The 16,584-nt window shown below is 47.0% G+C and overlaps 1 protein-coding gene across 1 annotated transcript in view; it reads left to right on the forward strand.

Annotated features, from left to right (window-relative positions):
• LOC131286936 (uncharacterized) overlaps window positions 1-16,584 on the forward strand; it is a gene marked incomplete at its 5' end in the record, with an annotated part of 65,561 nt that overhangs the window by 14,450 nt on the left and 34,527 nt on the right. The window contains 2 exons of the mRNA XM_058315947.1: window positions 1,293-1,357; window positions 8,635-8,724. Coding sequence (XP_058171930.1) covers window positions 1,293-1,357; window positions 8,635-8,724 — 155 coding nt within the window. The remainder of the gene's footprint in view (window positions 1-1,292; window positions 1,358-8,634; window positions 8,725-16,584) is intronic.

Here is a 16,584-nt window from a genome sequence, read left to right on the forward strand (position 1 = left end):
TCGAGGATTTGAGATGGCGGCGAGAAAGTCTGCGCGAACTGAACACATTTGAACTTAGCCCAAAAGCCGGAATGCTGACGTCGGCTCGAATGGGTTAACTTGTCGTCGGCGATGGTTGCTTTTCCGATGATGTTTTTCTGCTCGCTGTTGTTGGTCTGTATTTTGCGTGGGTTGCTTAGCCGTTGGCACGATCATGATGACTTTTAGCGGCAATCGATGCAAGCACGCCATTGGAGTTGGTGGCTCGATCGCATGAGTTCGCTTGTGAGGTCGGTGCGAACATGTAGGTGTGGATATGTGAGTGGCGGGAAGAATCAGGATGTAGATTTTGATCAGCACCTGCCGAATTATGAGTGCATCGTGTGCCAAGGGCAAGGGAACCGTAAATACCGTCGGGTCGTTGTCAAGTGTAGTTGTGTAGTAATACGATGAAAATATTAAATTGTTCCACTATTAACCCTACGATGTGTTCTACATTCTTTTTACAAATGTGTACTGAAATTCCCTTTTCTAATATGTACTTTTTAGGAAATGAACATACACATTCATTCATTTATTCGAGATTCTATTCTGTTGGTCATAATGATTTAGAATTATGCTTTTGATGGCATAAATCTCTTTTAGCATCTCAAGGGTTTTCCAATAGTTGTGTGAGACGATCCGCTTGCGAAGCGTTCCATGGACTTCTTATGTACAATCTATGCCACCCACTGCGGAACCGATTGGATTCGTTCCAGCATCCCCGACGGTTGCCTCGACAAAGGGAACCTCGCACACCCACCTCGACAGCTCGGCAGAAGTGAACTGATTTTCCACCTCCGATTGCCCCACCCGATGATTATTGATTGAATGTTTGGATAGCGTTGCACCTCATATCGTTTCTAACGGGAAGGTGAGGGGGAAGGATGGATGGATGGAAGATGAATCGAACATCATCGCAGTGCAGCGACGGGTAGGGCGTTTGGTATTTGGGATCTTCTAATGATAGTTTGTAGTAAAAATGGGGCACCTCTAGGGATAGAGTAATGCACTCGGAAGTGAAACTTTTCCTGCACAAAATCACGATCATTAACGCAGGCACATCCGGGTGGAAGTGGCGGTGAAAATTGTTAGTTCTTTTAATAAAAAAATTGATTACTAATTTCAAACCCGAGATCCACCGTGAGCATACCAACATAAGTTGTTCATTAAATCGAATTTGAATAAATATGAACCACAGCTGAACTGCAACGACCATTTTGAATTGATTGTTATTGATCTAACATTTTACTCCTCACGTCTTTTCGTTACAGTGTTTAAGCGCAGCATCGATATAGGATTGCATTCGGCACCGACACCAAATATAGGATTTTCGAAGGTAAGCTATCCTGGCCCAAGATTTGTCCCTATTCCCACGCACCGCAAAACTGGAGTTCGGCACTAAACGCCTAGCACTCGCCTTCGCCGTTTTTCGTCATCCACCGACGCCTTGCATTAACGGTGCAGCATGTCGTTCGTTAGCGGAACGCAGTGGCTAATTACGACCGCAATGCGGTTGGATTAATTAAACACGCAAGCGGAGGTGAACGCACCCCGTACGTTGTTTCGTCTCACCCCGCTAAAACAAATAAATCCCCAGTACCGTCCGATCGTTTGGTGGGAAAAACACTTTCGTTGCGACCCCGGAAGAGGGCGTACGGGGAGGGAAAAATAAAACGTCGGAACGAAAATGGATCGAGGATGCGAACTCACATCCTAGGTGATTGCCTGTGGAAAGAAGTATTTCGATCGAAACGTTTCATTCATCACCTAATCATCGGATCGGCGTGTTTCGTGGCGGATGTGGGAGGATTTGTGGCAGAAGAAAGCGGCTGTGAAAACGCCGGTTATGAATGAACTGGCCGCCCCGATGGGATGCCGTGTGATTCCTTGTCGCGGAAGCGGCCCGGTTTTTTTTTCTGCTCGGCAGCGTCGTGGCCACAAAAATCAATGTCGAGCTGCGGGAGGAAGCCAACCGGCGATGCATTGTAATTATAATTGATCGATTTTCACATACGATCGAGTGCCGCCCCGGGTGGTGTTGAGGAAGGAACGGAAGGGAGGAAGAGGAAGAGGAGGGAGAGGCTAAGTGTGGGCATCCATGCTAACCGGCACCGGGGGTGGTTTTGTTTTGGTTCCCATGCGTTGGGATTGAGGTTGGCTTGCTCTTCTGCGCGATGGGCTGGTAACGAACCCAAACGTGACATGCTGCTGATTGAGGCTGGTTTTCGGCGGTAAAAGGCATGGCGGAAAGGTCGCTGGGAAATTGGAGCAGTTTCTTGACGGGGTGTTGAGAGGCCCGCTAGAAAACCTGGCCAGCCGTTTGACGTCATGCGAGCCTGCGTTAGGAGTTCCTGCTGCGAGGTTCATTGATTCGTTACTTACAACGACGTGCAACAGTTTCAATCTCACTTCAAAGTTGTTCATTTGGGCTTGATTAATCCTTATCTTGTTTATTTTTGACATTTTTCTTATTTTTTTCGAATGGTTATAATGAAATTTAGGAAAGTAACATGAAATAGATTCTGTTTCGAGAGTTTTCTTGAATTTAGATATTTAAATAAACATTATATTTTCTTTCAAAATAATTTGAACCTTTTTCGGCTCGGTTCGGTTGTCAAAGTAACAAGGGGATGAATTGAAAAAGAAAAACAAAAAAACATATCCCCAACAACAATTATGAATCGTTCTTTCAGTGCCTTGTTTGCATAATGAAAACAAATACTAAACGTCAGACAATAACTATATCATTCCCTATACAAATTGGTTCGCATTTCCTTTCTCCGCGAACCAGGCAAGGGGATAAGGAGGATGAGACGGTGTGGTTCGAAGTAAAGACATTAAAGGGAAGGACCTGCGCAGCGGCTGGCTTCGATGATTGATTTCCTATTTCAGCTGTTGTGTGGCCAACGTACAAAAAAAAAACGAAAACCGTTCGCTGTTGCTTAGGCTTAGAGGTCCGACCCAACACATTGTACGATCGGTCTAGGTCGCGGTGAACCATTCACTCACGTGGGGCTAGACGTGATTTATGAGGCGCTCGTTTGCGGGCGCACTTCTTCGTTACTATAGTTGCTGCTCCTCGAAACCGCCAACCTCCAAACCGTCGCGCATCCGCAACACCGAAGACGTTCTGCATGGATCTTGTGAAAACAAATAAATGTTGACGTTCCTCTCCGGAGCGCAGAAATTCACTTTCACAAATCCCATCCCTCCGGAGTGCTTTGCGTTGGTGGTGCGGTGCGGGACGCTGGGCTGGAACTGGAGCATTTCCCAAACGCACGCAGAATGCTGCCTTATTTGGGTAGGGATTTTCGGTGGTTGTTTTACTGTTTTCTTCTGCTCCGGCCAGACATGCGAAATGGATCGCCATCGAAACGGGGCTTTGTTTTCGACGATCGTACGCGCTCGTGGTGTCGGAAAAGAATTACACGGAAATCATCACATTACCACTTTAAAGCTTATCTTCGCTGCAGGCTCCTTCTTTAGCTCCGTCATCTTTTGTTCCATCGTATGTGTGCGTGCGTGTGTGTATGTGTTGTTTGTTTGGTTGTTGTTTTGCCTCCACGATGGTGCGTATGAAAAGGGATCATTTTCATCCCATCTCCCATTCTCGGCGCGGATTCTTATGTTATCGTCACAGACGAATAAAGCTTTGGTTAAAGTTTTGGTAGGACCACTTACTCTTCGATGTGGAGATTTCATTATTTATCTTCACCAAACTGAAAGCTTTTTGATCAGTCGTGGTGAACTAAGCGGTTTGCTTGAGGTATTTTGTTTATATTCTTTGTTGGTCAATACTTCTCCTAAGGTAAAGTATACAATGTATCTGTTAATTCGTTTGCTTGCCAAGATTTTCCTCCGCGTCTTAATTTGGTGCAAAATGAGTGCAACCTTGTAGCAGTTTCCTCGTTGTTGTCTGAATGGGAATGCAATTACGAAAAGGAACAATTGCTTTGTTGGAGAAGTGGTTAAAACGTCATGGGAATAGAATCATTTCATGATTGTTGGCATGTAATTCATGCCTTATTTTTTCCGTATTTTAAAATTTATAGAAGTTTGTTTTTATGGAAGAAAATATTTTCATTCTTCTAAATATTACTCTAAATGTAGTGAATCTTATGCATAGAATTTTTGTTAGATTTATTTGACAAACAAAAAACTATTCTGGCAAGCTTCGGAAAATTCAAGCCTAACGTTGCGATTTCTCGGCCACGGTATAATCGATTAGCTCACGCAACCTGTCCAACGTTGATTGCCACTTCCACGTGCTGGGATGTCGTCCGCAAACGCACGGCCAGTGATTCGCAAGGTATACATCCCGTAATTACAATCGAATTACTTTTTCTTCCCAAATCAAACGGGCGTGAAAGCGTCGCATTGGTTGCCATTTTTTCTTTCGCTATCGGTTTCGTCTTTGCGATGGAGCGAGCGCGATTAGCGTACTGCAATCACCCATTCGTTCGTTCGTTTCATTCGGTTCATTCATCCATTCGACCGATCGATTTCCTGTTTCGAATGGAACTTCACTCTCCGTCAACGATAATCGGCCTTCGCTACTTTCCGAACATAGAGCACTCCGCCCAAAGTCCTGAGGCTTAGCGTCAAGAAGGTTTTCATCAAACCCGCTGGTCGGGAAGAGAAATAATCAGCACCGAAGACGCAAAACAAAATCAATCGAACGAAAGCGACCTCGCGCTGTGGCTTACCTCCGTCCGAGGCCTTTAACCATTGACGAGTTTGGCGGAGGAAAAAGTTGGGGCCTGTAAAACGTTCACCGCAGTCACATTTCCTAAAGCGTCTAATGGAACGATTAATCATAATCTCCTACTTCTCACCGCTAGCCGCTCCATTGGCACTCCATCCACCGCTTTTCCAGCCTGCCCTGGCAGCCAATCAATACTTACTCTCGTTTGTGATTGGGTGGCCACTTCGCGACTGGCCATGGGCGACTGCGCAAAGGGAATCCCTTTTTTGGGGCGGAGGTCGCCGGATCGGTTTCTTATATTTATTGCATTAACAATGAATTTATCATCCGTCTGGTCGGGACACCGGGCAACGGTTGGCCTCCGAAGAGTCTCCGGAGCACGGGCCAAATAGAAATATCCCAGCGGCCAGCGACGACCACGGCGATGGACAATAGAGCCCCACACGATGATGGGTCCGAGGGTCATCGGGTTCTGGCTGGAGAGAACTGTGGGCAACCTCGGCGTCACATCGGAGCCTCATATGGAGCCAGGGCCGTGGAGAGTCGGTTGACCACATCAAGTGATGTCTAGCATGCCCATTTATGGTTCCGGAATGATGCGAGCTGGTGTGCTTGAGATGCATATTAGTTATAAACATTATTACTCATCTATTAGTTTTTATATTGGGAAAGATTTGATTTTTAAATTAAAAGGGATGTAGTAGTCTATTCTACCATCCAAAATCCCTGGTTTGGAATACAGAAGATGGTTATAACTAAATCTGTCAATAGATTTAAAATAAAATTATGACACTTAAAACGCTTCCTTTACTGTAAAAATATGTTTTCTGCATGCCAAAATCTAACACCGAAGGAAGCTGAAAACTGGCACACACATTCTGCTACAGCAACACCACAACTGACCCAGTTTCCACGGTCTTCTGCGGGCTCGGCGCTGCTTGCCAATGCATAAAGCCACAATGCGCAACCTAGAAAGACTCTTCGTAACTTCAGATTTCTTCCTCGCGGTTGTTCTGCTCGAGCGTGGCTTCGTTGCCTGCTTGCTTTTGGTTTATGCTTTCAAGTTATGTTTTCGTACATTGCGGACACACACGAGCAGAAGGGAAAATAACTCACGAAAGGCATTGTTACGTGTGGCGGGATGAAAGGGATACCCTAGCCCGCGGGTGGAGGATGCAGGGAGGTGTGATGGAAATCCATTTTTACGGTATGTTATGTGTGTTGACATGCGTTGCCCCGGGTATTTATGGGATATTGTAATGATTTCCAACAACACCGGGGCAATGTTATGGTTTACCTGAAAGGATGTTATAATTATTTCAAAGAAAACATAAACTTTTGGATGATGTGCGGTTGTAATGAAAGCCAATATTTTTACAAGGCAAACATAAGCATTTGACAATCGTTCTCCCTTTACGAGTTCTAAGGAAACGGCTTACACATCCAATTCATCATTGCCATACAACGTTGTTTGCGGTTGATCCATGATCAGAGATATTGGGATTTTCCAATAATTCACCCATCGTTCGATTGTACTTTGGTAGTGCAATTTAAAACAAAAGTATGCGATGATAAAAGAAGGGTAAATCCCCAGCAAGCGGAAGCTCGAAACCGATGCTGGTGGGATGCACTTCGGGTTTAGCGCGGCGTCCCATCGATGACAAATTACCGATGGCTCAGATGGCAATAAATTGCAGGCTGAATTCTCCCGGATATGATCTGGGGAGATAAAACGAGAGTAATGGTGATTGCAGCAGTCGATGGGAAGGTTGTTTTTGAAATTTTATTCTTGGTTGAGAAGATAATAGACGCGTAAAAGTTTAGTTTATAAGATATGGTTCGTTTACACAACGTTATTTATTTTTGTGAGAAAAATCAACGATAGAAATGCATTTGAGCAACAAAATTGTGGGTCGTGAAGTTGTTTTCACATAGCAACAGCTGCAAAAAGCAATGTAACAAGTAGGACAAAACTAAATTGCACTGTTTCCCAAACATTGGCTGGTGCATGATGTGCTGCACCTTGGGAGACTTAGTGGAAAATATAGGAGAACATTTGGAAAAATCGTAGTGCAGTGTACGGTGTCTGTAACTACCCAACGGTGCCGCATATCCTCGCAGTTGCACACAAAATCACATGCAATCATCTCGTTCGCGGATCGATAATCGATTATTGTTTACTTTTATTTCATCGACAATGATCCTTCCCGCTGGCCCACTCCTTAGCGGGACGCTCTTTCTTCGCCATATATTACACGACCATTATTCGCTCAACCGAGCGCTCCTAGCGAACGGGTGCGCGCCGAGGGTGGAAAAATTGCTCAACCCACAGTCAATAGATTTATTTATTTCTACAACTGTTGCATTGCATCAATTACGGTTCCCATTATGCCTGGCGCTGGCTAAGATTTGTCGGAGTCGGTAATGGTTCCGTTTCTTTCACTTCTGCATCTTGATCTGGGTGGTTGAATAGGAATGGTTAGATGGAGGGAGGAGAAGGAGAGAAAAACGAGCACACAGATGGAATCGATCGGATGGCAGCTACTCGAGAAGCTATTTCGTGTGCCCGATGGGAAGATCTTTGATCGATTATTGTTTTCAAAAGGGAATCGATCAACGGGGATGGATCTTAACGGGGGAGAAAACACGAAATGGATTAGAGGATGATTGGAGTCTTACGCTTGCAGTCATCAAGATCGTTGTTGTCATGGGAACTATTGTTTTGCAATCGAGAAGTCGAGAAATTATCCTGAATTTCAAATTGTAGAGTTAATTGTTAAAAATATCCTTAACTGATAAATTTGATACCTCAAAATTTGAACTAACCATATTTGAAATCCTCTTCGTTTATGTTTTATTGTAAACACTGGTTGTTTGACCCGCCAAAATAATGTGGCCCATCTTAAGCAAACAGGCTCCGAATGTTTCATTCATAAATTAATCATCCACAAAGACATTTACCGTCGTCTTTTGCGTATAGACGAGCCGTGTGAAATTCGCAAGACTAACAGAAAAGTGGAGTGGATAAAAGAAAAACAGCTAGTAAATATACAACAAATAATCCTCGTCTAAACCGACTTCAAAGAGATATTGTTAAACCCGGTTCGCCAATTTCGACATTCGCGAATCGGCCATGTTTGTCGACCGAATTGTTCCACTCGGCCACCGTCAGGATTTTTGATTCCCACATTTGTGAATTTGGTTTTATTTTCTTTCATTCTGTAACACTGGGAACGATCCCAGCGGAGGCCAGGAAAAGTCCCCGGTCGGGCTGAGACATGTTTTCGTCACATGTGAAATGTCCGTTCCCAAGGGGAATGGAGGCAGTATAGGGGACAGAAAAAGAAAAGCCCAAGAGTTAAGATAAACCAAATAAAAGCAATCATATGCGCCACCGTGTCGCGGAATGGCGGATTATGTGATGTGATGAGTTGAAAGGCTACGGAGGCGTCCATTTCGGGACGTTCGGGGTCCGTCGGTCCCGTGTGAACGTACTCATCGGTGCGTACAGGTTGGGGGGGGGGGGGGAGGGGGAGGCTTTTCGGTGGGCGCGCAAAACCCCCAAACCGAACGGTGCTGGCGTTCTCGACCCCGGAATGTCACTCGGAGATTGATTTGATTGGGAAATTTGATGATTTGTCAGGTTTACGTAAGTGGCCGGCCGACAAATGACGGCATGTCAAGCGCCTCGGTCCGCGCGATCCGGTTCGGTGGAGGATTTAAAATATTGATTTCCTTTCCCCCCCCCCCCGTCGCCCGCACGGGAAGAACTATTTAATCGCCGGTTGTTAGACCGGCTCTCCGGTGGCGGGACCGGAGTTATTAGTTGTGTCCTTTTACTGCAGTTCGTTTCTAGTATTTTTCTTCGTTGTTGTTGCTATACGCTTCGTTTCGTTGTTCCATTTCAGGCACTATCTGGATTCCTCATGATGCTTACGCAGAACGGGAAGCTGCTGTACATTTCGGATAATGCCGCCGAATATCTTGGTCACTCGATGGTAAGTCCGTGCCCGGTTCGATGAGTCATCAGCTGGTATTATTAGTATTCTTCTTCGACTTCGTAGGTTTCGTAACCCCAACCGATTCATTAACTCCAAAAACAATCGCTTTAATGCAGCTTCCCCCCCGGTAAAGGTGGCTACCGGGCTTTTGGAAGTGGCCAAAAAAATGAGTTTATTTGGGCGGAGGATGGGATTAACTGGGATGTTTGTTGGCCACGGTCTTGAAATGTCAAAGTATATCGGATTCCCATACCATCCGGTCTATAAATTTGGTCCTATTTCGCTATTTAACATTAATCATTTGCTGTGACTAATTTATTTTTTTCCCGGTCGGACTAAATCATCGCTCCTAAGTCTTGCAAATGGAAGGCAACAATGAATCATTAACAATACGATCGAAATTTTACTGAAAAAAATTGTTAAAGAAACAATTGGTACAAAAGACTTCAACAAGCGACGAACGGGCTTCACGTTGGATCACTTTTAAGCATGTTTTCGACCATCTAGTGTCCATCAAAGAAGAGAGGACAACTTACATCGTAGCATAGCACCGATCCGTTGTGGAAAAACTCCCACCAAGTGCGCACCAATTTCATTTCGAGCACGTAATCGGATCAGAATCCACTTTCCGCATTGTAAATATCGCGTTAATTGCGTGCTCTGAGGTGGCGTTCGTCGCTCTGAAAACCTTCCTTCCGGCGAACCAGTTAGGATGGGGGTAAGGGCTTTCCAACAGCGTCATCCCTGAAGCGCGATGAGCTCCGTTTTCCCCCGCTTGATAGCGCACAATTTACAATGCATCCAGTGAGCGAAAGAGCGAGAAATCTCCTTCGAAAACCCGCACAGTAGGGACTCGATACGGGATCCCCGCTGTGGGGAGGCCCTGTGTGGGGATCGGCACCGGGTACCTTCCATCCAGGGCGTAAAGGGCAGCCGTTAAGGGGGGTGCAGCATAAATCCCCGTTCGCGCCACAGAAGGAACCCGATGGACGATGGACACTGGGCAGCATCCTGGTGGTGTAGCGTGAAGTCGCGCCAAGGCGAGAAAGATATCATCTTAAATTTCGCACCACGGCAATTTGTTAAAAAGCGCATCCGATCATATTACAATCCCGCGCCACCCTCCTCTGCCCCCACCCCACTGGGCAGTGTGGCCACGGGAGGTGGGAAGGTGAATCGACGCGCTTCCTGGGAAACAATTTCGGAGTCACCTCTTGACTCCTTGACGCTGACGACGGACCCATCCACAGGCCGATCTTTCGCGGCGAGCTGTCTTAGCGGCTCGCGCAAGTCTCGTGCGCTCGTGAAATATGATTGTTTTGATGTTTGTTTTGTTCTTGTTATTATTGTTGTAGGTAGGTTGTTCATGGCGAAGTACCCCCCACAAGCGGTTGGAGGTCGAGGAGTACATCTTTCTTGCCTTTACGTGATCCTTTTACAGAAAAAAACACAAGGGAAAAGAAAAAAAACACTGCGCCGATGCAGCGTCCGAAGGTGTCGGGCTCAAGAAACCTCGATTGAAACGAGGCATGAAAGAGACAGACAGGGAGAGAGAGAGGAAGAAACCTACTTCAAAAATATGATTATGTCTGGCAAGATTATTGTGAAGTGTCAGGGCGCACACCGCGAGCAGCTGTTGCGTGTCTCGATTAAACGGGCAAGCGTTGGAATCCCTTTTTTCCGGAACCGAGGGCTCGAAATGACGAAACTCGCATCAGAATCAAATCTAGAATGACTTGGAAACCCGGTTGACCAGGACTGCTTCTCCATGATGCTGGTGAAAAGTGCAGAAAGGGGTGAACGGGAGAGAACGGGCACTAAAGGGCTCCGGCGTGAAGGCCTCGGCAGGTCAACGAGGTGCGATAACGAGGTGTGAAGCGGAAAACAAATCAACCAGCGTTGGCGAAAATTTCCCCATCAACTGTTGGATGCATGTTGGATTGTTTCTTACCGATTTTGGCTTGGTTCGTTTGTGTGTGTGTGTGTGTGCTAACGTGTCCCGGCTGGACGCCTGGTGGCGATGGACAGGACACTTCACCCATGAGAGGCCCCCGCTGGCGTAATGGTGCAAATGCCGACCCCGATGCTAACGATAATGGATTGGCTTTTAATATTGTTCGCCCCGTTTCAGCTCCGTGTCCGGGAATGCAAACGAAAAACCGGAGGTGTTGCGCCAACGGACGTCCGTTGCTGTTTTCGGTCGAACGAATGACGCACGGTTCCCACCCGTGGTGTGACGGAGCAATTTGCATACCTCCCGTGTGCATTTCGGGCCCGTCCGTCAAATGCAGCTCAACGGGCTGATAAACTTATTACGAAGTGCTCGCGAGCTTCGATTTGGAATCCCGACGAAAACATCAACGAGCCAACAAGGGAGTGAAGGTTTGATTTAGGGGAAAAAAATCCCTCTGGAATTTCGATTCCTCCTAGGAGAAAATCATAGCCCCTAGGAAAAAACGTGCGGATCGATCCAACTACGTGGATCAATATGGGTGTGAAAACCGCAACCGTGATGCAATGCGCTTTTCTCTCGTGCATCGATTGGCATTCCGGCACAGACGGGAACATTTTCTAATGAGGACAAACCCCCTTCAGACATACACACGCTGTTGCGCAGGTATCGATAGCATTCAAAGAAACCGCAACCGCCACCAACACCACCACTAATACCCGACGGCAAAGATCGGTCGGTGGTCAACAAATTGGCGTTTCAATTTATTTTCACGCCAAATTGGGCACGGGAGCGCAATTTGCCTAACCGCAGGTGTAACCTCGAACACTCGTGGGAGACCTCGCACCAAACCGAGGAGGTGCAGCTGCAATCAGACGTCCAGGTGATTAGCAATTTTCATTACCATACACCATCCACGGCAGCACCAGAAAGATAAGCCAGCTAATCTTCGCTGCATCCTTGAGGCGTTGATTGAAATGATTAACCAGCACGCTTTGATGCTTGACTCCCTGTCAATGGAGGTGAATGAGTATAGAGGGAAGTATGCTGTTAATTGAATATAATCCCTTTGTAGCATCTGCAAAACGATGTTAAAGGAGCGAACAATTTCGTCCGGAGCGTTAGTGAGGCGCAATCATTCCTCGACACAGACATATACATGCACGAAACACACGATCGTTTCGCGAGCATGCATATAGCAAATGTCGGTAGATCACCAAGAAGCAACTCATCTTCCCCGCTCCTTTCCCGAGCACGGAGGAGCACATTATTCAAATTCTCAACGGCTGTCAGGCCAACCGGTGACATCTCTATGCTGATTGCGGTGGAGGTTTGGGAGAGGGAGGAACCAGAAGCATACCGTCGGTACCGTATCGTTGTTCGCTTTACCGCACCGACCGACAGTGCCCCACGGTGGCCTATGTTTCTTTCCCACCTCGCCGGCGGGAGGTTACAACAAACCTTGACGAAACATTCTAACAACATGGCGCGTCGGCAGCGGATTTCGTTTCGTGCAAATGTCCCACGTTTCCCAGCCGAATCGGTAGGGACGATCGAATCAATGCCTTTCGATCGCATCGATGCCCATCCCAATTGTCACTCAACTGCCAGGTGAGCAACCTCATCAGCTGAGGGGAGAAATATCTCCCATGTATTGACACCATTAGCTCAACTCGGTGATGCGTTGTTTATGTTGACCTCATTTTCTGTGGTGAAACGTCAGCAAGGATCCAACGCCATTAAAGTCCGTCTTCCATCTGTCATGCAGCAGTTCATTCCGATCGAAGGAATCTTAAAATGCGTAAACACTGCCGAATGGTGTGCAGCTCGATTCAATCTCGAAACCAGGATGTTACAAACTATGAAGTAGTGACTCCGGGTTCGTCTTCTACTGCCCTGAGTCGTTGCGTCCATTTTTGTCGCTGCCATTTGTTGCGATATATGACGTCCGGGGGTGCTGCAGTAAACTGCGCCGCTGACGAGGAAAAGCTCATTTGCATAAACGTTTCCACGGGGTTCGGGGGAGGGAAAAACCTTCGTAACGACACACGTATGACACGCTGCAAACTTCACCATTCCGGGCGAACTCTGCCCTTGTCTACGAAACATCTGTTCCGGTAAGGAGACAAACCTGGCCGTACCCAAAGCTCGCCCTTCTCCACTGGAGGCTGGATTTGGGTCGCTTGACTTATGCGTTCTCTCCTTCTCTCGTTGTCTTTTTGTTTCACGTTATTCCTAACCCGCTTCGCCGTACATTATCCGTGCTGAAGTCGTATGCAGTTGAACTATGCAAAAGGTCATAGTCCAACTTTCTGGGAACAGCCAATTCCACGGGGAACGGTGCACTGGAGGGTGGGCGGGAGACGACGTTACATTAAGTGTGATAATGCTACGAAGCGCGCACCCCGGAGTCTGCTCCCGCGGGACCAGTTGCGTCCGAAAATGATTGTTCTCCTCGTAGCCGCGCCAAAACTGTTAAGATTGCGTAGCTGTAAGCAGTACGTCCGTCGCCATCGGGCTGCTGCCGGCTGCACATGATAAGTGGCAGGGAAGTACGTGGTCCGAGGTTATGCGCAGATTTTAAAGCATATTGTATGCTAAGTACAACCCTACACTCTCCAGCAGGAGCGAGCGGGAAAGCATCAGGCCCTTTTCCAGCCGACCGGTATGTCCCCATGTATCATAATATGCTGCCAGGCGACCGATTGGAGTGGAACCGTGGAAGAATAGCTACCCCCGAAGGGCCGGCCACGCTCCCGCAAATGCAAAATACGTGCACCGGTGATACTTACGGTGAGATATTAGCGTCAAGAGTGTCGCCAGGCGTTGCCTCTAGTGCATTTTCCTGCGTGCCAAAGTTTCCCACCTCGTGCGTGCGAATGACAGGGGAGTTTGCTGATAGTTCGTACGATCAAGCTGTGCGTCAACATAAAGGAGGTGGTTGAGTGTTGTTGAGGCAGCACCCTTTCGGGTGTAGCGTCCACGATGTTGTCCAACAGTTTGAGGACTTCCAACGCCAAATAGGGTGTTTGTAACACCGTAAGCCGCATTTTGAGAATATCATATATCAAATAATACTAACTAATCGGAATAATTACGTGTAGCTCCCCAATATTTCCCAACGATACAATTATGCGCACAATTAAATGCCTGTTTGATTCATTTATTACAGTAACTGCTTATAAAATTCGTACAAAGTAGGTAGGAGTAGGTATCACTAAATTTGGTATATCGAAACACTTGCATTTGAATAGTTTTACAATTTAATTGCCTTCGACTGTAACTTACGGTACATTAAAATAAATATATATTTCTACCATGTTGCTAGTACTATTACCTACTAAATATTTAACAAAAGTAATCATACATTTAACCTACAATCAAGAAAGATAATTCGTGTGTGAAAATGTTAGTAAATAACTCAATGTTTTGAAAAACACAGCTTCTATCAGCTAGTATTAGTTATGGGAAAATAATTTTAAATGTTTCTAGTATGCAAATTTTACGAGTTTCAAGATGACTTCACGAGGAAAATTTGCTACTTTTTCTGGTCATCGTTTTAACGTTGGTTCAATGTGTGCTTAACCCTTCTCGAACCCACCGACCAGAGCGTCGGATGTTAAATCAACAAACATCTGCACGTGGTTGACAATCAATTTCCCAGCCCGCCAGTGCCAGCCGTCGATAGCCGAATCGATTGCAATCCTCCGGGTACGGTTATGAGTCGTTTGAGGACTCACCGTTCAGCCTCAGGAGGGCCCCCGGCGGTCGTGAAGCGGCTGCGACAACCGGACAACTAACGACCAATTAATAGACACGTTAATTTATGTTCTAACGATGCTGGTGCGGTTTGGGAATAGAAAAGTATCGGGCGGAAAGATACCACCGCACAGCGCGCACAGTTGTCGTCGCGGCTTTTCATGCTTATCAGCGCAACGGTGCCGGCTAGATCGATGTCCCCCGCTGCCTTCCCCTCCCCCGGGGGCGTCCGGACGGCACGTCCGAGGCTCATTAGGCATCGCAATCGCATCACGGTGTGCCGCGCAGCCGTGAAACCGGCGATCGAGTCGGTCGGGCTCCTCGAGTGACCCATTCGCACGAGATTGGTGTCTCGTAGGTGCCGCTGTGGGGTTCGTCGCCTGCGGCCGGGGCCGATTTCTCCTTGCGCGATGGATTCGGTTTCAGCGCGCGGAACGGCGCAACGAGCGCACTTGCGCGGATTGTTTGCGCGCAGCCTGATTCACGCTGATAACATCTTTGCTTTGGGTTGTTGTGATTTTTTTCTCTCCTCTCGCCGTTCCGTAGGCTCCTTCAGCTTACCTTCACCTTCGGTCCTCCCCCCTCCCCGGCGACATGGAAGGTGCCCTTTTTGTAGCTTGCGCTTGGTGATGATGATGTGCACACGGATCTCGCGGATTTGGCCGGTTTTGAATAAATATAAATAATTCACCCACCGAACGATCTAACGAACGGTTTTGCGAATGGCACTAGGAATGCGTGGAAAACGGGTTGTGGCGGCGGCGGCGAAGGGAACCGGGGTGGCGGGAATTGGCGAGTTTAGGTCAGCATACGTCAATAATCCACTGCTGGAACGGAATACTGAGAAACGCGCGGGCGCGCCAATCCGCCGCGAATACTCGTGAGACCCCGTCGATTGAGGTTAAGGTTAAGGCACAGCAGCATGCAAACCGACGAGGCTCGCTCGTTCCGTTCGAACCGCTCGCAAACGGTTCGCAGTGTCTCGCTGGGAAGAGTGGTAGCTTAGGTAGGTCGGCCACAGACCAATGCTTCCGAAACCGAAAGTGTCCCCAAGCAGTGGGCAAGGTCCAACCGTTCCTGGGTCTATTTTCCAACGGGTTTGCAACCCCGGGAGGAACATGGAAATGTGGTGACATTTAACGATGGCGTATTCTAGCCGGTGTGGAGAATTCCAGCGACGCTTTTTGGCGGCCATTTACGATGTTCATGCTGGGAGTGGTACCGTCATTTCACAGCAGGAGATAGAAATCCCTTAGAAGGGACAGTGGCTTGACACAGTTGACAAAGTAGTGCTTTAGCTGCAAGAATCTGCTGTTATGACCAGTTGCTCGAGGGATCTACGCTATTCCTAGCAATTCCTTCAAAGTAAGGATTATTTTCTTACAGTAGACAATTTTACTATCAGTCATTGATACACCAAATAGGGATGGATCGTCGAAGCACTTGTAGGCTGTGTATTTGAATTTTGAATATGATAAAGTTTTATTTGTCAGCGTTTGCAAACGAGAGACATAATTTATCACTGCATACAACACACTAGGACATTCGATTAACAAGAGCTTAAACCATACAAAGAAACCAAAACAAGAATGTGCAAAATCGAACAAAAACAATAAAACCGACCCTTTCTAATCGCCTCTTCACTCCGCTCAAAGCCGATCAACGTCGGTGCAACAAGAAGCTCACCGCAGCAAATAAATAATGCTCAAAGACGAACGGTTGCTCGTTTCTTTTTTATAGTTTACTCATAAACTTCTAAATTATGTCACCGCACCGAGCTAGAAACGTAGATTTATTGCATTCGCTCCAGCTAATGGCTCAACCTCGGGCCTAGTGCTAAGCCGAAGTCATTTGCAACGGAATTTTGCATGATAGAAAAAGAGAAAAAAAAATCCATCCAGCCAAGGCTTAAGGAAACCACAACCGAATCCTATGCAAGTTGTACAAAATTGACCAAAAAAAAAAAAAAAACAACGGTCTGCTTAGAAGCTTGGCAGCCCACGGTGCGGTGCTCCCGGAGAGCTTGCCTAAGTAGCGAGATAATTAATTGGTGTTCCGGCAGTAAATCTACTTAGATCCATCGGCTTACGGACGGCCGGCCGGTCCCGGGCGCATTCGCTCCTTTTCGTATGCTATTTTGTGCTAAT

Source organism: Anopheles ziemanni, chromosome 3 (genome assembly GCF_943734765.1).
Source record: "Anopheles ziemanni chromosome 3, idAnoZiCoDA_A2_x.2, whole genome shotgun sequence".
Classification (NCBI taxonomy): Eukaryota; Metazoa; Arthropoda; class Insecta; order Diptera; family Culicidae; genus Anopheles; species Anopheles ziemanni.